Source organism: Strigops habroptila, chromosome 11, assembly GCF_004027225.2.
Source record: "Strigops habroptila isolate Jane chromosome 11, bStrHab1.2.pri, whole genome shotgun sequence".
In the NCBI taxonomy this organism is placed as follows: domain Eukaryota; kingdom Metazoa; phylum Chordata; class Aves; order Psittaciformes; family Psittacidae; genus Strigops; species Strigops habroptila.
This window is the reverse complement of record NC_046360.1, coordinates 21,711,331-21,733,083: the sequence shown is the minus strand read 5'-3', so window position 1 is coordinate 21,733,083 and position 21,753 is coordinate 21,711,331. Positions and strand designations below refer to the sequence as shown.

Sequence of the window (21,753 nt, the reverse complement as noted above, 5' to 3'; positions counted from 1 at the left end):
CAGGACGCAGAAGCAACTCTAGCTACCAAACTGCCATGGAAATGCATTTTCTCACACCAAAATTAACCAAGGAAATTCAAATAAATCCCCTTTTTTCAGTGACATGGTTTCTTTTATTTTGCTATCATTGCAAACACATCTTCCCAACCATGTTTAAAGGTTGTTTTGTAAAGAATTAAATGGCAATTCTCTTCCCTAGCACAAATTCCCTCAGAGACCCTCTCCTCTATCGCGTCACTAACCATTCTTTTATCTATATCTACCTATGTAGATGAGTTAGTCTTACCCATCTTCTTTTACCCTTTCAACCACCCCCAAGTGCATCCCCTTAGCGCACAGAATAAGGCAGCCCCACCGGGCTTCAGGAGCTTGAGGGGATAAGGACCAAGCTGACAGACCTGAGCTTTGAGACAGCCAAGAACTACAGCTGCTGCAAAGCCCTTGCCAACACTAATGGCCTTAGTTACCTCTAAGAGCGCTGTTCCTGTGCTGAAGAAACCAGGAAAAACTGGAAAACAACATGCACTGCTGTCAAATACACAACACAGTTTTAGGAAGGGAAGTAAAACATCCTTTAAGGACTATTTCATCCTTCCCTTCACTTGGTATCAGAAGTCTCTGGGTTCTTCACACTGCTGGGTGCAGAGCGCAAAAAGACAAGGCATGCACAGTGATTAAACACTCAAAGAGAAGTTAGTTCCCGTTAGGAGTTCATAGTCTTCCTCCCTGTGTGTGCAAAGCAGCCCAGCAGCACACACAGAGCCAGGGCAAGCTTTGCTGAGGCTAAAAGCCCAGCTAAAGCTCCCAGCACTGCCGTGTGACCTGAGACCATGAACCTCAGCCCTGGCTGCGATGCAAGCACCAGCAGCGTGCTGCAGCTCCCCTTAGCGAGCCTGCCCCAGGGATGAGTGCAGCACATAGTACCTGCCAAAATAAAGATGCTCTGAGGCAGGGAGGAATCCATAAGCCTAAAACAAATCCCTCGGTAAAGGCATCGGGTGCAGAGCTGACTGGTACAGACCTGGAGTGTGAGAAGCAATGTAAGTTCATCTCCTGGCTAACAGCTAGCTGCCAGGGATCACAGGGATATTCCAGTGTTCAGGTAAGGGAAAGTCAGGAAACTGTTTATTTGCACAGGAAAAGTAAGGTAACTCCACTCTGCACTGGAGACCTATACTAAGAGACATCAGCTCAATTGCAGAACTGGTTTTGCCTCCTCTTTTGCTCCGGGCCCTGAGAGGGCATCCCCAAAACCCCCCAGAGAGGTCTCTTCCCTGAACAGCAACTGTCCAGGCTTCTTACAGCGAGTACCCAAAACCAACAGCCTCAACCTGCCAAGGGCAAGAGAGGACACAGGTTTCTTGCTCTTTACCAACAGCCAGGCAAGCCCACAGTGCCTGACAGCTGATGGCCTGCATGCAGGGCTACTGACCTGCTAAGGAGACTTACTCGATACTTTATCAGGTCAGCACCATCACTTTTCACTCCCCCATCCGTTATTCCAGATGCATTTGTGGTACTGAGCCCGTACCTTGCACAGGTGCCCACAAACGGGATCATCCAACCTCCAGCACATGCGGTGCCGGGGGAGCCGCAGCAGGAGCCGCGGTGTCCTCACAAACCTCCTGCTGCAGAGTGCACCAAGCAGCTTACAAAGTTGTAAAGCCCATCGGGCTGGGCTGCTGCCAAGTGCTCATGGGAGAAGAAAGGGAAACCTTCAACATAATCTGCATGAAAGTGCAGGAAGCCCTAAATCGTGTTAGTGCTATTAAGAAAGCTGGTTACATGGCTTGGCAAACTGGCCCAATACAGTTTTGATAGACTTGTTACAAACATCTGATTGTCCCTGATTAGATTAGACAATAAACCCCCGTCCTGGTGTGCAGGCATTGTATAGTTCCCCTCTGCAATCTGTGAATTAGAATTCCAGACCTGGGAGATTGGATTCAAATTGGATTACTGGAGCAGCTCCAGCACAAGAACAAATCGCGAGGCAGGAGAAGACACGCACACATGATTGAATAAATAAATACATATATGAATACATAGGGACAGGCAGCCAGGGCCTGATTAGGAGCAAATTAAAAATAGAATTAAAAACAAAAGCCACCAACCAATCTGCAAAGCAGCGGGAGGAGGGATGTATTTGTCACTATGAATTAAGCGCAGAGATAGTACCTTTAAACGTTCTGTACTTCAGCATGCACAAGGTTTATGTTGGTTGTGGTCCCTCCTCCATGAATGGAATTGCTCCTGTCCATGGCCATGTGGCTGGAACAGCGTGGGTATGCATGGGGCAATGAAGCCCCACATCCCACCACAGGCTGCATCTGAGCTCACTTGAACTACATTTATTCCCTCTTTCCTCCCCCATTTTGCTGTCTAGATGAGATGGGTAACATACACCTTAGATTGGACACTGGCCTGGGACCCAGCAGGCCAGGGAGCGACCACTTGTGGTCTTCTGTCATGCCCAGAAATCCCCCACCAGGTAAAACCCAGGGCCATATATCACACTGCGGCAGGAAAACCCACCAGGCCCATGTGCGCAGCACAGCACGGTGCCACCCAACCCAAACCCCATGCACTGCAGCTCAGGAGGGGCTCTCTCCTGTCCTGGGATCCCTCTAGTTAAACACACCAACGACTTGGCCAACGAGTGCCTGGAAGAACTTGTTTCAGGCAGCTCAGCAGGGCAGCAAGGTGGCACCAGGACCTTGCACTGCCAGCAGCAGAGGAGAAATCCAGTACGACCCCAGGGCTGCTCCTGCTGAACACTGATCCCCTTCACTGCCTGCCCTGAACACCACATGCCACCAAGACCAGAGGAAGGCAACATCCCCAACAGCAAAGGAGCGAAGACAAAGCTGCTTTGCCCACACTGCTCACTTCCTACCAGCCCATGTCACGACAGAGGTCAGTGCTGCCAAGAGAGGAGGGAGTGGGGAGATGCTCTGAACTGGGCTGAGAGATGCTTTGCTGCATGCCAGTTTTTGCAGCTCTTCAGACAAATGAAACCTTTTATTGTCCCTATCAGGGAGCAGAAGAGCTGATAAACACTCTGTTCACCACATACCTGCAAGGGAAATCTCAGGGCTATCAGAATTGTTAAAGGGATAAACCTGTCCAGTTAAATCTCCTCTGCACTCTTGATATATGCTTGTGCCAGATGTAAATAGAGCTTGGAACTTGTCCCAGCTGAACAGTAATGCACTGAGCCGGGACTAAAAGCACAACCGGTCTGAGCTCCTACCCCGCTGACCAGCTCTCACCCCCAAAGAGCTGGCTTGCTAAGTACTTTGTGGTAACACACCAAACTCCCACCTCATGCTCCATCCAAGGGTCCTGAAGCATGGCCAAGTACTAACTGCACCATCACACCAGAAGGAACACACAAGAAAAAATGCCAGTAAGCAGGAAGACCCCAAATGAGGGCAGGGGATGGAAATCAGAGACAAATCTGAGAAATTTGGTGAAGGCAGTATAAAACCCCAAGCCTTATTCATTTCCAGATCAATCATCTTCGCTGTGCACCAAATCCCAGCTCTTCCAGCCACCATCCCTTAGGATCCAAGGTAAAGGAAGATGGGAATGCCAGACTCCTACAGCCATGTTCAGGCTTCATAGCCACAGGAAACCCAGCCAGGCATCCCTGCAGTATGCTTTCAAAACACAGAAAATACCCAGTCTTGTCCTCTGAATTAATTTTTCTGCCAAAAGAAGACATCTAATGCCAAGTGTAGGTTTTCCTACAGGAAAATCTGAAAGCCTACAGTGAAATGTATTGTGAGCTTCTACCCCTTAGCTGAAGGAACAGGAGCCTTGAACCCTTCTAACAAAGCCCTGCTTTCCACTGAGGGCTTATTCTACGCTGGAGCCAAACACATAGCAACAAAAATCATACAATCACAGAATGGTTTGGGTTGGAAAGGACCTTGAGATCACTTAGTTTCAACCCCCCTGCCATGGGAAGGGACACCTCGCACTAAACCATGTCACCCAAGACTCCATCCAACCTGGCCTTGAACACTGCCAGGGATGGAGCATTCACAACATCCTTGGGCAGCCTGTTCCAGAGCCTCACCACCCTCACGGTAAAGAACTTCTTCCTTAGATCTAACGTAAACTTCCCCTGTTTAAGTTTGAACCCAAAATATGCAGTTAAATTCCCCAACAGCAGAATAAACAAACCCTGCAAACTCTTCTCTTAACTACTGGTAAGTGCTGTTAGTTCTCACATCACCAGAGTCACGCAAGGTGCACCAAGCCTACTACACATATATACATCTATGTAACACACACACACACATATATAAAATACACATAAATTCTCCAAGACATGAAATGCCACCTCGCTGCACTTCTGCTCAACACGTGGTACTGCACACAGCTGAGGTCCACTGGGAAACTATCAAACTTCACCTTAAGCCAAAAGATTTTGCCTGTGATGTACAATATGCAAAACTAAAACAGCTCTTTGGAAAAGATACCAGCCCAGCCATGTTGCCAGCATCCCATGGGGGCAATGCCAGAGCCTGCAGACATTCATACCATGTTTTATGGATCAGGAGGCCTCTTCTTAGAGATGGGGAAGACCACCAGCACAGACAGCAGTCTTTAGGCTGGTCACGGCGTATTAATAGCTCACCTCGGGGCATAACCCACTCAGTAAACTGTGGGATGTGCTGCTCTCAGGAGGCAAAGCAAATTGTCTGTGGTTAAGTATGTGAAGGATGAAGCAGTCAGCATCCAAAAGCAGCCTTTGCAAGAACTGTATAAAAAGTAGAAACAAGCCTAAAACATAACCTAGGATCTAAAATTTCCATCTCTCAGCCTCCTCCTCCACCAAATCACAGTCTGCAGAGCTTCAGGCAAGGACAGACTCGGGAGCATCGCTCACGCACTTCACCTGGTATTATAAAAGAATCAGGTCTGGAGCATCTGTGACCTGAATGAGAGAAGGAAATACCCTACTAGATCCTGCACCACAAGCAATGACCTCCTCCTGTTCCCTCAGCACCTTTTTATGGCAGAGATGCTTTTGCAGCAATAGAGGAATCACCTGAGGTGCTGGGCTTGCACATCAGAAATGGTTCAGCAACCCCTCGGCCACTTGCACAGACACTTTCCAAATCCTTTCATGGCCTCAGCAGCCCCTCTACCACCCCCTTGCTTTGATCCATGCGTTTGGCATTGCCAGCACAGGTGAGGAAGCAGGGCTGGGCTGCCAGGACCTCCTTAGTGGCCACAAGCAGCAGAGCTGGGGCAATCAGGGACGTGGTGTGGCAGGAAGAAGCAGTCCTGGTCTACTGGCAGAGCACAAAGTGGGAATGGCAATAGCACAGGCAAGGGAAAAAGAGATTCCCTTGTGGTCTGGGCACATGGAGAAGGCAAGGAGCTGGATTTGAAGGCAAGGGAGGCTCCTTCCAGTGCCTTTTACCTTTTCTACTTCCTTTCTCTTCTATGGAGAACTTTCTATGGCTCATCTTCACCAACCTCACCAAACAGCCACTGAGGCTTTCACTACGGGTGAATTGGGGAATCCTAGAAAGGCTACACAGAGAGAAGAAAAGAGAAGAGAGAAAAATGCCCCTTGGGTTTCGGAATCCAGAGCCAGAAGCTGCCTGTGCCCATCCCCAGGTGATGGTCTTGCTTTGGTTCACTCAGTGCTCCAACAGCATCCAACTTCAACATCTGGTCTCCTAAACAAGATCACCCAAGACGCTCTAGCCTGCACACGTCCCCCTGGGCACATAAAAAGGCAAGGAGAGGTCTGAACACACTGAGAGATTGAAGAAGAAATAAATTTAAGTTAAAGAAGAAAAGTGGCAAAGAATCTATTTGGCAACCAACCATCCTGCTGAGGTCTAGTCTCAGATGATGTTGAACCACAAGCCAGCCAGCTGCGATTCCCAGCACAAGGAAAACACAATGGGGATTTGTGATGTGGCAACCTGCCACCTTGTTCCTTTTTCACGCATGAGGGAAGATGTCTGTATTAGCCCTAACAAGGGCAAGCTCATGAGCATGGACAAGAGCAGCCCCTTAAAGCACCTGGTTGGGAACATAGGTACCATTTCCTTACGCCTCACCTATAGCAAGACCTCTGGAACTTCTTCACAATGCAATACACAGGGTAGAAGTTATGTCATCTCCCTCAGGAGTTACTCCACCTTAGCAATATCTATTACTTGCACTTCACATGAGCTGTACTTTCGAAATTGAAGACGATCCTTTCTACCTCCCCTCCTGCTAAACCTTGGGAATAAAGGGCAGCTGGAACTACAGAGCCCAAAGGAGACTGTGAGTACAGGCTTGAAGCAGTGAAATCATCATAGAGAAAAGACACTGGAGGATGCTGGGGAAAAGGGCAGTTAGTGCAAATCCCTGTCAAACAGAGGCCTGTGTGGGACACAGGGTGCAAGTCCCCCAGGGCCCAAGTCCCCCAGGGCCCAAATGCAGATGCTCTTTTCTAGTGCCAGCTGGAACAGTGGGGATTGCAAAAGATCTTCCTAGGAATTTTTCTGTCCCATGATGAGACTGTCATTGGATACAATGATCTGGAACAAAAACCGAGGGACTGCATCCAAATAACGAGCCCCATGTAGACGACTTATTTTAGGAAGCAATTACCCTCTCTATACACACACATACCCCAACCTGGCTCCAGCACTCCTCCGAAATGCACATGGGAAATCAGTGTCCTGCTAGTATCAGACCTGTGCCACGAGGCTGCACCAGGGCTGTCAGGGCCAGAGAGATGAGTTTGGTTTCCTTGTGCTTGATTTCTGCTTCTTAGAAATGCAACACACAAGGCAAGACCCTATGTATTATTAATAAATGCTCTGCACACAGTTTAATAAAGACATGTTAATATTTTCACTTAGAAACAGAGCAAAACAGGCTCTTTGATGATCGGATTGAATCACCACATAATCAGAATGGCACTCTTCAACTGTGTGCCCAAAGGCTGGCTAGCACCTCCCTACAAAGCCCCAAAGCACAAGCAACATCCCTTCTCTCTTCTGCAGCAAGGGAGACAGGGATGCCTCTTTTCAGCAGAGTGAGCACATGAGTGACCTGGTAATTCATACACCGAGGAGAGGCTCCATTTCTCCCTCCCCACCTGCCCCAGCTGATACATGGAGTCCCACCTGACTCAGATGCTGAAAAATGTATTTCAAGAAGTCATCATTACTGTTGTGAGTCATGAGAGAAGGGGAGGAAATGACTCCAGGAGAGATGATTCAACTAAGGGGAGAGTTGAGGCAGAAGAAAACACAGGCTGCAGGGTAGAAGAAGCTGTGGGAGCCCCACTGCTTCAGAGGAGCTTGGCACAATGTGGAAGAAATTCAGAAGATCCAATTTCTCCTCCCCCATCAACTTCCCCATTTCCAGCTCTTGTTGGCAGTACCACCAACCCAGCATGTCAAGAATCTGTGTGCAAGCTGGATGTAAGAAACTGCCCCATCCAGAGACTGCACTCTGAAGTCATCCTCTTGAAAGGACTAACCCAGGTCAACAGATCATTGTTCCCACTACAATAAGCCAGCCCCAAGTGCTCATTATCTAACCAGCACTGCTGCAATCACTCCTTTGTGTCAGGTCCAGCATCAGGCGAGCCCTTAATAACACACCAACTAGTCCTGCCCAAACCCAACAGGAAGTATTTGAGAGGACACTATGACTCTGTGCGTGAAGCTGTTTCATGGCTCCCATACCCCTCTGCAGTGGGGAGGATGTCTCAGTCTCTGCAGGAAGGCAATTAGTTGTCTCTTTCCCAGCAGCACAGAATGCTGTAGCAGAGCACAGCCCTGCTGCTGCCTTGCTACAGCCACCACTGACTTTCACTGAGCTGGCACCATGAGCAGGTCACCTTGCTCCACTACAGATAAAATGAATTCATTTTAAAAGGAGAGTTACAAAATAGGATGGTAGATTGGAAATGTGTGCACACACGAGGGCAACTCACACACAGAGTCACAGGATTCAAGTACCAGGCGCTGGCACAAATGTTTCAGTGCATCTTCCCCTCAATGGGAAAACCCCCACTTGTCTGAAACACATCCATGAGCTGTTGCAGGGACACTGCTCCCATTCGGCACACCTCAGTTAAATGAGAGGGTAAAATCTGCTGCCAGGCTTTTGCTGTCACTTGTATTCTTGGTGCAGAACCTTCAGGTGCTCCCATGATGGTGGGAGGAGATAAAAAGCAAGATGACTCCTATAGTAGATCCTCCTGTGATACGCCCTCGTCTCACACCCCAGACACACTCCATATGAATGTGCAACTGCAGGATGCAGTTCCCAGAAAAGGCCACACAACCACTGCAATGACTTTGAAGCTGAGATCATAATGCTACACCAGCATCAACCCTCTTCTTTAAACTGTCTAAGGATTGGCACCAGGGCCATCCCCTTACCTTTAAAGCACGGACTTTCTTGGCCAAGAGGCTCTCAATGTCCCCCGCGACCTTCTCCACCAATTTCCTGGGCACATTCTCCTTGACTTCAAACAGGTTTCTATTCTCATTGTAGATCTAAGAAGGGAAACAAGAGAAAGAAAGACAGTCAATATTAGAGAGAAGTACAGCAGTCTTCCCACAGAAAAGCTGATCCTCTAACACAGAATTTTAGCAACACGGATTAAGGAACAATCTAAGCTTTGGAAATGAGTGGAGCAAGAAAGAAAGGCTTTGCAACCAGGGGAAAAAAAAAAAGCATTTGACCTGCTGCCCACACCACTGGCTTTATAGCTGCCTTCCTTCACGCTTGCAGACTGTGAGCATCCTCCGCTCTCGCTCAAAAGCTGAGCTGCCCATCACACTGCCCACCCTCCGCCCCTGTTGAGCCAAACCAGCAGCACAGGCAGAGCCACCACGCTCCTCCTCTGCTCTCCCTCACCCAAAGGCAGGTGAAGCCCGCTGACCGCTCACTCTCCCCCTCCCCAAGGCCACTTGCTGAATGCCACAAGCATGAACCCAGCTCCCTGCCTGCCCCCAGCCCCTCTGTGCTGCCCGGAGGGCTCCTCAGGTGTGGAGCACAGCGTTGTGTCCACATACATCATTATTCCATCCTAGCTCTACTCCAGCCAACTGTTGGGGTTTTTTGCCCCAAAAAGCCCCAAGGGGTTCAGGTGACCTGCCCTGCCTGCCGGATAGTGACCCACCACCTCCATCAGTGGGGTGGCACATAAAAGGCTCAGAGCTGCTAATTTCTGCACTTTCTGGAGGAAACAGCATTTCTGCGAGCTCTCGTGGCTGCTGACGGGCAGGAGCATGGCCCCTGGGCCAAGAGCAGAGATGCAGCAAGCCAAACCTCTGTGATCCTTTCCAACAAGTCAGTCCCTAAGGACCACATGGAGCATGGCTCCGGCGCCCGCCCCGAGGCTCTGCTCCCACAGGCTCCAGACCTGCCAGTCTTCAAGGAAAGGTAACTCCAAGCATTAAGTTTTCAGCCAACCTGATTCCAAGGGCTTCACCCAAATCATTTAGGTCCCCAAACCACCCATGTTTCACATCAATTCAGCAATTTTGTTTTATTACAGGTCATTGTTATGTGAATGGAGCGACTTCAAAAAGGCATGTTTTAGAGGCATCCTCAGGCTCCAGCAGAAATAATTTCTAGGTGTTCTTCACATCAGAGCTCCATCACACCCCGAGCTTGAGACTAACAAGCACATATTGCCAATAGCAAAACATCCTGTGCTGAAGAAAAGCGCCCTGCATCAGCACAGAAGGGGTTAAGGCGAGGAAAGCTCCACACAAAGCAATATTCTCTCATACTCTCTATTTTTCCCCCCCCTTTGGTAAGTAATAGGATAACAAAATAATGTGTTTGGAAGATGTGCACCACCTCCAGCTGAGCAGCGGCAATTAGGAAAGTGAAGAGGAGCAATCTCAAGGAGAAAGCTTTGGGTAAGGAGGGAGTCCTGACATTAGTATTTCCATTATGAAACAGAAAATTAGTTCCTATTGGTTACAGACAGAAATGGTGCCTGTCCACAAGGGAGGAGAAAGAAACCAGGAGATGTTCCTCCAGCCTCTCTGTGGCTGCAGAGCTCTGCAGTCTTCTTGGCTGAACAGTTCATCAGCGTTAATTAGAAGAATCCAACAAGAATTAACAGTGACCATACGTGCACAAGAACGTACCAGACAGGCAGGGGAATGAATGGTAGTGCTCCGGGCAACGCAGGCAGCCTCACACTCCCCACTGCAGCATTTTGGTGTGGGTTGCTCAGAACTTGGCTGGGCTTTACTTATCTAAGGTGACATTTCCCATATTGGGGTTTTCCTTGAGCTAAATCAAAGTGAGGATTTTCTGGCCAAAGACATCCCAAACATTCCTCAGTGATGGCAAAGGCCCTTAGTTTCCTCCAGGTTAGAAAACCTTTCTCATTGAGATTCTCTTGTGATCCAGTGCTCTGGGACCTGGGTTTGAAATTTCTAAGAGCAGTGACCTCGGAGTCAAGAAACCGCTGCTTCTGATTCCATGTAGAATCATGGAATTCTCACATTCAGCTCACATTCAGCTGTACTGGCACCCCAGGGGGAAGGGGGATGCAAGTTACATGCTCTTGGTAGTCTGGGTATTACTCTGCAACCCCTTTGTAAACAGAACCCATCCCCTCGCAGCCTGCACGTACCCCAGCGGGCAGGCGAGGGGGAGGCAATGCAGGAACATCAAAGTGAAGCAATCACAGAATCAACAAAGTTGGAAAAGACCTTTAAGATCATCAAGTCCAACCATTCCCCCAGCACTGCCAAGGCCACCACTAACCCATGTCACTAAGAGCCTTATCTACACAGGTTTTGAACACTTGCAGGGACGGTGACTCCAGCACTGCCCTGGGCAGCCTGTTCCGATGCCTGAGCACCCTTTCAGTAAAGAATTTTTTCCTAATACCCAGTCTAAACATCCCCTGGTGCAGCTTGAGGCCATTTCCTCTTGTCCTATCACTTGTTACTTGGGAGAAGAGACCAGCCACCTTCTCTCCCCATCCTCCAGCCATGCTGAAACAAGATGTAAGGCCCCTGCTTTAGCCCTGCTCAACATGGCTGGCAAACTTAAAGTTACTGCACAGACAGTGCAAGACAACCTGCAACATGGAAAATGTAATTCCAAATATTTCCAAGCATCATGCAATTATGAACAGCTGAGCAGATGAGCTAAATCAGCACTGCAGTGCTGAGTAGCCTTACTGAAAAGCAGAGCTGGTAACACTGCCAATTGCCAGTACATGTTCACAGCAACCATATAACTGAAGAGGCAGATCTGATACTGCCTCCAACATCCATTCTCTAAATTCACTTGTTAGCCTTGCTCCTAATGCACAACAAATGATGCTGATCTCTGCTATTCATTCCCTGCGCCTATATATCCAGGGAGCTGCCGGGGTTCAGAGGAAGCATTTGCCCTCCCTGGTTCCCCATGGACACACCCAGCACTATGAAACTGGGCAGCCCGGGAAGGAAAGGGTGCAGGAACGCTTCCATGGGTGCAGGAATCACTACTCAGTGAGCTGCTGCAAGAGGACCCAAAACCTCCCCATGAGTCAAGGTATCTGATGATAAAACACGAAGGAAAAGAGACGCCGGGGGAGCTCCCTATAGAGCACCCTTAGCACTATGTGTGCCTTTGGGCACCATGAGGAAGCAAAGATTGTCTCCTCAGCCCCATCCTCACAGTGTTCCGCAGGCAGTGGCCTCCCTTGCACAGCAGCAGGATCAGGCTCCAGCCTCCTTGCTGAGGACAAGAGGGAGGACACTGACAGGAGGGCTGGATGGCGTGGTACACATGCAACCCCAAACAGCTTCCCTCTCCCCATAGATCCATTCCCCCAAGAAGCAGCCTTTCCCCACAAATCAAGCTACCTGTGGGGCAGCACTCTGCTGTGCTTGCACAGCACCATCTCCATGGCAAGACTCCCCTTCCACCCCACAGCAGAAGAACAAGAACCATCACCAAAAAGCTGAACCCTCACATGGCAGCTGGGAACCCCAGCAGCTCTCAGCCCCACTGAGCCAGGATACAGGCCATACCCACAGCTCAAACCCCAGCTGGGGTTTGCTCAGCGCCAAGCCCAGCAGCTCCGCTGGGAAAAGCTCCGGCTCCTGCTGCAAAGGCATCTGCTCTGGGTAACAGTCATCTTCCAGGAATTATTCCCCCCCCCGCCGCTGTATGAATCCAATACACCTGGTTTGGACAGCTGCAGTCCAAACACCAGCCTTTAATCACAGTGCAAGCCTGGCATGTTTGCCAAAGAGCAGAGTACTCCAGGCAGAACAGAGCACTGCCTCCCTGCGCCCAGAGCATTGCACTCAGAGCACGGAGGCCAAAGACCAACCACACTTGTACAGGCACGACAGCCATGTACACCCGAGATAACACCCCATGCCCCAGAGATGGGGCTGTGCCACATCATGCCCTACTAAGGCCATGCACCAGAAAAGAAAAGGTTTTTCTCACTCGACATTATTATGGGAGGCAGGGAAGGTCTCTGTTCAGGGGGATAATGCAAGCTCCCACAGCCAGGCCCATGCTCATCACCTTCATACAGTGACCCAGATATGGTCCCTGCAAAGGGAATTAGTCAGTACAACAAGTACTGCAATAGGATACCTGCCCTTGGAGGCGCTGCTTGCTCAGACACTCATCTAGTGCTTCTCTAGAGCTTCAGGATCTGTTGGTCTCTACCACACAAGCAGAGGTCTGGCCCATTTTGAGTCACATACTACCTATGATGGGGTCCTGCCATTTCCCCACAGCTCAAGGTATCACTGAAGAAGAAAAGGGGGAACTCTTGAGCAGACTTATGCCTTGGGAACAGAGCAGACCCCTCTGACAAAGAGGGAGCTTAGAGAAGAATTGCCCAGCAAGAGCACCGTGAGATGGTCCAGGCTGATCAAGGAGCACTGTGGCTGGGAAACAGGGAGGAAAAGGAGTGCAAAACCCCAGAGATCCTGCTGGAAGATGGAGACTGCTCAGAGCCACAGGCAGAGAGCAGAGACAGCACAATTCCCATCTCATCCCTGCTGCACCTACTGCTGTTAAATTTCATCGTCTGGTGCTTATAGTTCTTGCAATGATGGTAATCATCATGGTGTCTGTATTACATTAGGAGGATGTCAGCCTCGGTGCAGCGTCAGGGATAATCAAGCAGGCAGTGGTAGGAGCCACACCGGCCTCGCTGACAGCCCGCCAGGACAAGCCGTGCCGCCTGTACCACGTTGTGCAGAGCAGATCACGCACCACTGCAGGGACGAGGGGGACAGGGGCTGGTAGGGGGCATGTGGAGCATGCTGGCGAAGCAGCCATCAGCGGGAAGGTGCTAGATCCTGGTGTTCCCTGTCAAAGAGGCAGGAGGGGGGAAGGCAGATGGAAGCAGCCACAGGTAAATCCACCCCACACCAGCTCTCAGAGCTGGTATCATGGATGCCACCAGCCCTGAGGACAGGGCTCTGAGCACAGCCCCGTGCCCAGGCACTGGCCTTGCTGACCCCTCTGGAGCCATAGGGGCAGGTGGCTGCCCCTTGCCACCACCTCTGCCTTGTCCTCAGCGAGAGCTGCAGCTCCTGCTGCCTGCAGATGTGCTGGAGCATGCGCGGGAGGCAAACAGCTTGACATTCATAACCCCAGCTCCCCGCTGTGCTCCTTCCTCCCACCTACCTAATAAAAAGCAAGCACCCTCTGAGCAGCTCTTCACAGCTCTCCTGCAGAAGCAGGACAGTGAAACGCGCAGTTTAGCAGCTCCTCAGGGATGGACAGCTATAATTGAAGCAAACAAACCATAGAACTGAGGGCTCCTTCCTTCACTAAAGAGCCTGCTAAAAGGCAGCAGTACCGCAGAGGACATGAGATGAGAGGAAGGCAGCCCACACCACCAGGGATGGAGAGGTGAAGCCCCTCCAGTGCTCCCTGGCCAGCACCAGCACCCACATCTCCCATGCTCTGTGGCAGTGGCACCAGGAGGACTTCTGCTCGCTCAACCCAGGATCATGAGCCTCTACACTGAGACTTCAGGCCTGCCAGCTCTGAAGCAGACCTGAGACTGCTATGCATAATTTAGCAACCAGACAGGGATAAAGGGCTATGAACAGTCAGCCAGGATTAGGGAAAACCTCTCCTGGCCTGGAAAGCTGCTTTTAGTCTTTAGCAATGCAAACCCTTGTACAGGAAGCTCTCAGAGCAACAGACTTGCCTGGCTATCGGCAGAGAGTGAATCTTCTGCAAGGTAATTCAGTACCACACAACTTCCAATGCAGATGACTCCTTTATCTAAAGTGCTGTAAAAATAAATACTGAAAACACGAGGTCTCCACTAGGACGGGAGCTCTGCCCAGGCACTGCTCTGCACACTCACAGCCACTTGGGTGGTGTGGGGCTCACTGTCAGGTCAGGGGATAAGCCCAGCACAGACTGCTGTACTAGTGCGTGAGAGGGAGAGAACAGCTACAGCACTTCAGATAGATGCCCAAGTGCATTCAGAGATCACACAATCTCTAAAAACACACACTTGTACACTAAAGAAGAAAAAAACCCCCCAAAACCCCCAACCTGATCCTTGACTCTGGCTGCTGGCTTGGTTACATGGACATAGCAAAGACTTCTGTAAGGAAAACACAGTATGTTTTAAAAGCTACCTCGACTGTTTTGTTCAGGATATATGTAGAAGAGTTTAACCAGTTTAAGTCATGACTACGCAGAACAGCTGTACTTCAGATCAGCATCATTAAAATTGCACCTAAACACCCTAGGTGCATCCTAAGAGGGATGCTGTCACAGATAAAGATGTGCTATTCTGCTATGTTTCAGCTTTATACTATCAGAATAGGGCCTCCACACGCTGGATCATACTGGGTTTACCCCAGTGTCACTAAGAGAATTAAATCATGCTGTACTGAAGCAAGGGATAGGTCAGATCAAAAGCTGCATTGACACAGCAGTGCAAACCCTTCCATGTGAAGCTCTTCCAGAAATACATGCTTGATGTATATTGGGTCAATGGAACTCAATTTCCCACTGGTTTACCTATAAGCAAGGAGGAAAATCAATTTTGGAATGGATCGCCAGTTTAACCGAGAGAGGCTCAAGTGCTCTCTCAGGCAGACAGGGACACGCTCTGCTGAAGCACCATGCTGGAGCACCAGGACAATGCAGGGCTTGGGAGGAAGGAAGGGGACACTGAAGGGCGCGGAGGAGAGGGGGAATGGAGCAGGGAGCCCAGGGAGGGTTTGTGCTTTGACTGATGGCTTCAGAGCGCATGTGAACTAGATGAATGAGAGAGGATGATGAAAATGCTTAGGGAAAGACAAAGCAAGAAACTTCTCTGTTTCTCAGATCAGCCTTGGACTCTGTGTGTGCGGGCAGCTCTGCCTTTCCTGCAGTTGCTGGACAGTCTAAACCTTTGTTTTCCTTTATTTTGCTGCTTCTCTCCAAGGCTAAATGTTTAGGGCACTGAAGGTACAAAAGCTAATACAGACCCAAAATGGGATCTCACTGGACTCAGTTTCCCCAGCAGCAGGGAGGGAGGATGAGGAAGGGACCAGCACCGCTATGAGAGAAGATAGAAAGCGTTTCACCCAGCCTCTTTTGCTGAAGCACACTGACAGTGATGGTGCTGGGGTAGGGAGGCTGCAGCCAGGCAAAGGGTGCTCCCCATTCCCTGCAAGCACATCCCAAGCACACATAGCTCCCTTGCTCGCTCTGCACTGAGCCATGCAAGACTCCCGGATCCTCAGAGATTTGGCTATACATAAATAACCAGGCCTCTTTCCCAAAACAGCTTCATCTTCTGTGCCAGAAAAGCTGCTGCTTCTTGTAGGAAGGGCTGTGGAAAAAGGCTTGTACTGTGCAGGCTCAAACACTAAAGCTCCCAGACATAGTTTGCAGGCTTTCCTTCTAACTACACAAGAAAAAGAGTAACAATTACCTTGCACTGCCTTATATTCTTATTGATGGCTGCTACTGGCCAAATTCAGCTCTCAGCTGCAGTGATGCAAATTTGGGCTAACTCCACTGACATGGAATTAAACTAAATCTCTTAGAGCTAGAGCAATTGAAATCTAGGCCAGCATAAGTCAGCACTGTCAACAGTTACCCCTACAGTTTTCTGCAGAGTAATGATCTATTTTAAAGAAATTGAACTTTTAGAAATAGCAACTTGGCAATTATCTTGATTTACCTTGTGATGTAAGTTTTGGGGCTTTCTCTGATCTTCAGGGAGTCGTGTTTATAAGCTTTTCTCCATAATCTCAAGCACTGGAAGCATTTCTGTAAACACACAGACCTGCTGGAAGCAAGGCTGGAAGAGACCCACTTGTCCAATGCATCCCTCTGGCTCATGCAGGATCCACCCAACCTGTGCTGTTCAAGAGCCCTGCTCTTACCCACTGGTGCTGGAGAGCCCAGGCTTCCCTTGCTGATGCTCTCCAGTGTTTTCCTAGCCAGCCTGTTGGTTACTGTCCCCTCTGTGGTGGCACAGCCTCACAAAGCTTTGCCTTGTGCCCAGAGAATACGGGAAATAGATCTGCAAACAGCTTTCTTTCACGCATTTCCAGACTCATCCTTTCTCCTGGTGGTGCTTCCTGCTCCCTAAGCCAGTGGAGTCCAGAAAGGGAGACTTTAACAAAAATACACCACATACCTGGAGATTTTAATCCAGAGGTGACCCTCTCCGAAGTCCTATCAGCTGAGCTTTTCAACTTAGTCCCATCTCCAAAGCCTCACCAGCAAGACCTGAGCAGCAGCACCAAAGCCTCCAGCCGGAAACCCAGCGCAGGCTTGTTTCCAGCACAGCTTTGGAGGGGCACAGGAGCAGGACTGATAGGTACCCAGAAAGATCCCATGGGATGTCTCTTCTGAAGGCAACCTCAGCCTTCAGGTATGGAATGCAGTATCATGGATGTGTCATTTCTAACATAACTATGACAGTTATCTCATTCCTAACATGTTCCTGCTCTTAAAGACATCCAGTGATGGAGATTCCTGTGCTTCACAAGCCAAAATACTGCAGTACTTCACAAGCCTATCTGAAAACTTTTTATGATGCCTAAACTGAAAAACCCTTGTTGCAATTTAAAACTATGTTCTTCTTGGAAAGACCCAGAATTAATGCAGAACAGGCACTTTTGCCTCGTGCTGCTGTGCCTCGTTCTATATCTGAAGATTTGTCCTACTTTAGTTTCTACTCCTGGAGGCTACAAAACTCAGATTCAGTTGTTCCGTCCCCACAAGTTAATGCTTTTCTTGAGTTCAAACTACAATTAAGGTGATCATTAGGAAATGCTGTTGGTAGAGCCTTCATCAGGGTGCCATTCAAATCAGTCTCCAAAATACCCAGGCTCAAAGTTGGGCACTTTTGGGCAGATGCCCAAACCCAAAACTTTGGGGGAAATAAAAATACAGATCAGGAGTGAGGTGGTGGGAGAAAACAGCAAAAATGGAGTCCTGAGCATAACAAGGCACACATTTTTCGATAGAAGGGCAGAGAGACAGCACAAGAGTGCTCAGACAGGAACTGCAAGAGCAGATTTGAGGATTTCCGAGATCCCTGGTCCTGATTTGATTGCTGACAAGAGCGGGGCAGCGAGTGGCTGCAGCCTGCCGTGGAACAACAGAGCAGGAGGTAAAGATCAGCAGCGATGTGCAACAACAAAACTGCAGCAATGGGGGGCTTCAACGGCATCCATCTGTGCTGTGTCACATCCTTCCCTGTTCCTCCACCCTCCTCATCCTCACAACCTCCAAAACATGTGATTATGCCAACGAAAAACCGCAGTCGTCAGTCAGACACGGCTGTTAAACCCCGGCTGCTGCTGCAACTCCCCATTCCAGGCTATTTCTGTGCAGGATTTGCTAGCACGCAGCCTCCCAGTGCCATGCAGGTGCAGCGTCACATCAGCCCTGCCAGCCTGCTGAGGAGCCCTTCAAATTAAAGGGAAAACACAGTGGGGACCTCTTAGCAGAGCAGTGAATCCCCCTGCACCAGCCACCTTCTCAATCAGCTGCTCGTTTAGCTGTGGTGTGACACATAAGCAAGGCACAGGGCTGCCCGCTGTCACCGGGGCAAGGACCAGACATGGACTCATCCTCGGTGGGAGCAGCAGGTGAGTGTCCATGGATTCACCTTTCACAGACCCCATGAGGTTTCCAGCACTCGCTGGGCTGCAGGAAAAGCTGCTCTTGCTGCACCATCTGCTGCCCTCCCTTCCTCCCTCCCTCCCAAACCAGCCACTACCTGCTTCATCAGCATTTTTAGGGTTTAGTGATGGTATATTCTCCTCTGTCAGCCCCAAATGGTGCAGCAGTGGCTCACAGGCTTTCCTGCCCTCTCCCTGGCATCAGCCACAAGTCAGCTTCAGTGCTTGGAAGGGTGGTCCTCAACACCAGAGAGGAAAGGAAAACTTGCTTTGCTAGATACAGCTGATCCATACAACTAATGTGACTCACTAGGAGATGTGTTACAGGTTTGGGACAGGAATGAAGGGCAAGCTGTTCATTTCCCAGATGGAGCCAGACACACCAGCTTCTGCAAAGCCTGTACATATGGGCTGTGACTTTCTGCTCTCCATATGGCCGAAGAGGAGACAGCAGGATGTTCTGCAGTCCTGGTAGCACTCGCAATGGCCTATGAACTCTGCCTGTGTACACTGCCAGGATCGCAGGGGGGCTGTCCCACAGGCAGGGAAGGACTCAGTCCCCAGGTGCCCCCTGCACCCCAGGAATAAGAAGGCACACTCGCAGTGCTGACCTGCCTGCATCCCGAGTCTGTGTGCTCCCACCGACCTCCACTGTGAAAGAATCCATCATTAATTTTTGCAAAGTGTTGTGGAAGCCTTAGGGAAAGGTAGCACAGGAACGGAGCATTAATATTCCACCAGGAGCCTCTAGGGACCCACCGATGCATTAAAGCTACTACAAGCAGAAACAAAACTCTTGCACGGCTCAAGCCAGACCCCAAAGCACAGGCACATTTTGTTCAGCACTTTCCATCAGCACTAGGAAACACATATGTGGCCTGTCATTATGCATCCAGAGCAACGGCCCTGCCTTGCATCTAAGATAACATAAGATAAGATACCATAAGGGGAGAGCAGGACCAGGGATGGATTCGGATGTACTTGGTGTAACAAAAGGTTGCATCAGGCACTGTGTATGAGGAAGTATTAATCTCCTGCTGTTCCAGCATAAAGTTAATCAGGGACAGAAATTAATCCCTCCTGACAGCATGTTGCCAATTTCTGATTTCATCCCCATTTGCTTGTAGCTTATCATCAAGGGAATGGGAAACTTGTAGTATGGACAAGCCTGCCACATGCCTCCTCCTTTGGTGAGGGCTCACACGTACCAGCCACGGGTTCACATACACTCAAGGCAACACATCTGTGCTCTGCGTGCACACAGGTACCTTCATATCCGAACTGATTCACCCACCGTTACACAGGTGACACAGTGAGAAGTTATGCATATGCTTTAGGCAAAATATACGCTCAACCACCACCTTTACCCCAAAACAGTGGGAGGGAGGGGGGGGCAACAAGAACAAGAAAGAAATCCTCTCCCTGGAGGGCCAGTGCCAGAAGAGCAAAGTGGCATTTACAAATCATAAGCATTTCCCTCCTCCACTCTCTGCTTCTTTGCCCAGAATGTTAAGTAGCATTACTCTAAACAGCAGCAGCAAAAGCCGAAACCCAAACAGCTTCAATTGCTTTAAAGGAAACCTGGTTGGGAATTCTTTCAGAGGAGACATTTAAACTCAAATGGTGAGACATCTGATGGCGATGCAGCAGGTGCTTTTTAATGCCACCTTATCATGTTCCTCCTTTAGGAGCGAGTTCTAAAAAGGAAACTACCATTTCCCAGGGCTGTAGGATTCTGCCTCATGTTCCAAATGCCAGGGTTTGTTCTGCAGCTTGTTCTCTCATCCCACTGGATGCTGGCTCATGCCTGCAGCATGGCAGAGCACCCTGTTCACCCCGAGGCATGTCACTGTGCTCCAGGCTGGGTGACCCTGAAGGCTGCTCTGCAGTGGAGTTTAGCTGATCACACAACAGACAAATGGGCTTGTAATTATGTTCATAAAGAATAGTGTTGAGTTGGTTTTGTGTCTTAAACAAAACTTAGCTGATTATATGGACCACATAGATCTGTGTGTTTGGATGATCAATATACATCTTAAAGTATCAATTTTAGGCACACAAATTGTAGCAGGAAACATGCTACAACTGCTTCCCTTTTAGTGCTGTTCCCTTTCCTACCATTTACGAGTCTCCTCATCCAGCTCGTCAAAACTACTGTTGTCATCAGAAAGATCCTCTGCCCCGAGTGGTCGATGCTGTGTTTCCAGCACCCCTGTGCCACAGCTCACACAGCCAGCAAGAGCCTGCTCCCAAACTCCTGAACAGCACAGGCACCAGGGCTGCTGGAATTAACTCCTGCTGAAACGAGAAACTCAGCATCGTCCCATAGACTGAAGCAATTGGTCCTATACACATGGAGAGTAGTTCCAAGTACCAAACTCATGCGTAGCTTTGCATCTGAGCTAGGCACCCAGAATCTGTGGTGATGGGCTCATCCTGAGCATGTGCACAGACAGTGTATGTGCAGTCATACAATCCCAGACTGGTTTGTGTTGGAAGGGACCTTAAAGCTGATCCAGTCCCAGCCCCCTGCCACGGGCAGGGACACCTTCCGCTAGAGCAGGTTGCTCCAAGCCCCTGTGTCCAACCTGGCCTTGAACACTGCCAGGGATGGGGCAGCCACAGCTCCTCTGGGCACCCTGTGCCAGCGCCTCAGCACCCTCACAGGGAAGGGTTTTTTCCTCATATCTAACCTACACCTACCCCTCTTTCAGCTTGAAGCCATTACGCCTTGTCCATGAAGCCATTATCCTTGTCATCTCAAAGGGTCCCAATACAACCCCATACCAAAACCAAACCAACAAACCTCTCTGTGAGCAGAGTGTGCACCATGCAGGAACATCCTTCACAATGCACTGGAAGCGCATTCAGCCCCACTACCTTAGAAACTGCAGAGCTCTTGTAAAATCAGTGCGAGGGGAATTGAGGGGAGCAGCTCTTGGCCATAAAACCATTAGGAGAGCTAAAGCACGCTCCCAGCCACTTGCTGGGTTCTCCAAGGAACTGCTCTCCTCCGACAGACCCAGCTGCAGATCACAGACCCCCGTGCCACCAGCCCCTGCATCCTAACCTCCTACCTCAGGCAACAGGCAAATCCATAGTGAAACAGGTACTTCTCATCTCCTCTAGTGTAGGATTCCACCCTCCTTCTGCCTTATTTTTGGGGGCCCTCCATCAGGCTGAGGAATCTCACAAGTAAGTGGTTTTGCGTGGGGCTTACTCAATAGATTATAATTGACTCTTGTTGCAAAGAATTAAGTGCTCTCAATAGAGATGTCCATTTTTAATGCCTTTTTTATTCTTCCTAATGAATTAAGCCAAGATAACACCAAGTAGTTCCCAGATGAGACTGATTGTCAAGCGGATGAGGGTTTTATCGATAGATTCTTTTTTCCCCTTTTCTTTATGCTCAACTCAAAAATCATAATAAAAAAAAAGACACAAGCAGCCAGCAATGCCTTTTCCTCCTTGAAAAAGCATAGAATAATCTCTCCAGGAGATTCCTTTCCCAGCTATATTAGTTATTACTGCCTCTGCATGGTTTCTAGTTATGTGTGCATTTGAAGAAAAACGGGAAAAAATGCCCGAGTTCACAAACCTCCTTTATCTCAAC

The 21,753-nt window shown here is 49.4% G+C and overlaps 1 protein-coding gene across 2 annotated transcripts in view; it reads right to left on the bottom strand.

Annotated features, from left to right (window-relative positions):
- The window catches only part of CACNA2D2 (calcium voltage-gated channel auxiliary subunit alpha2delta 2), a 207,153-nt gene that overhangs the window by 118,007 nt on the left and 67,393 nt on the right, over positions 1-21,753 (bottom strand). For both annotated transcript variants that reach the window (XM_030501716.1, XM_030501717.1), the window contains exon 3: positions 8,424-8,540. In XM_030501716.1, the coding sequence (XP_030357576.1) occupies positions 8,424-8,540 (117 nt within the window). The remainder of the gene's footprint in view (positions 1-8,423; positions 8,541-21,753) is intronic.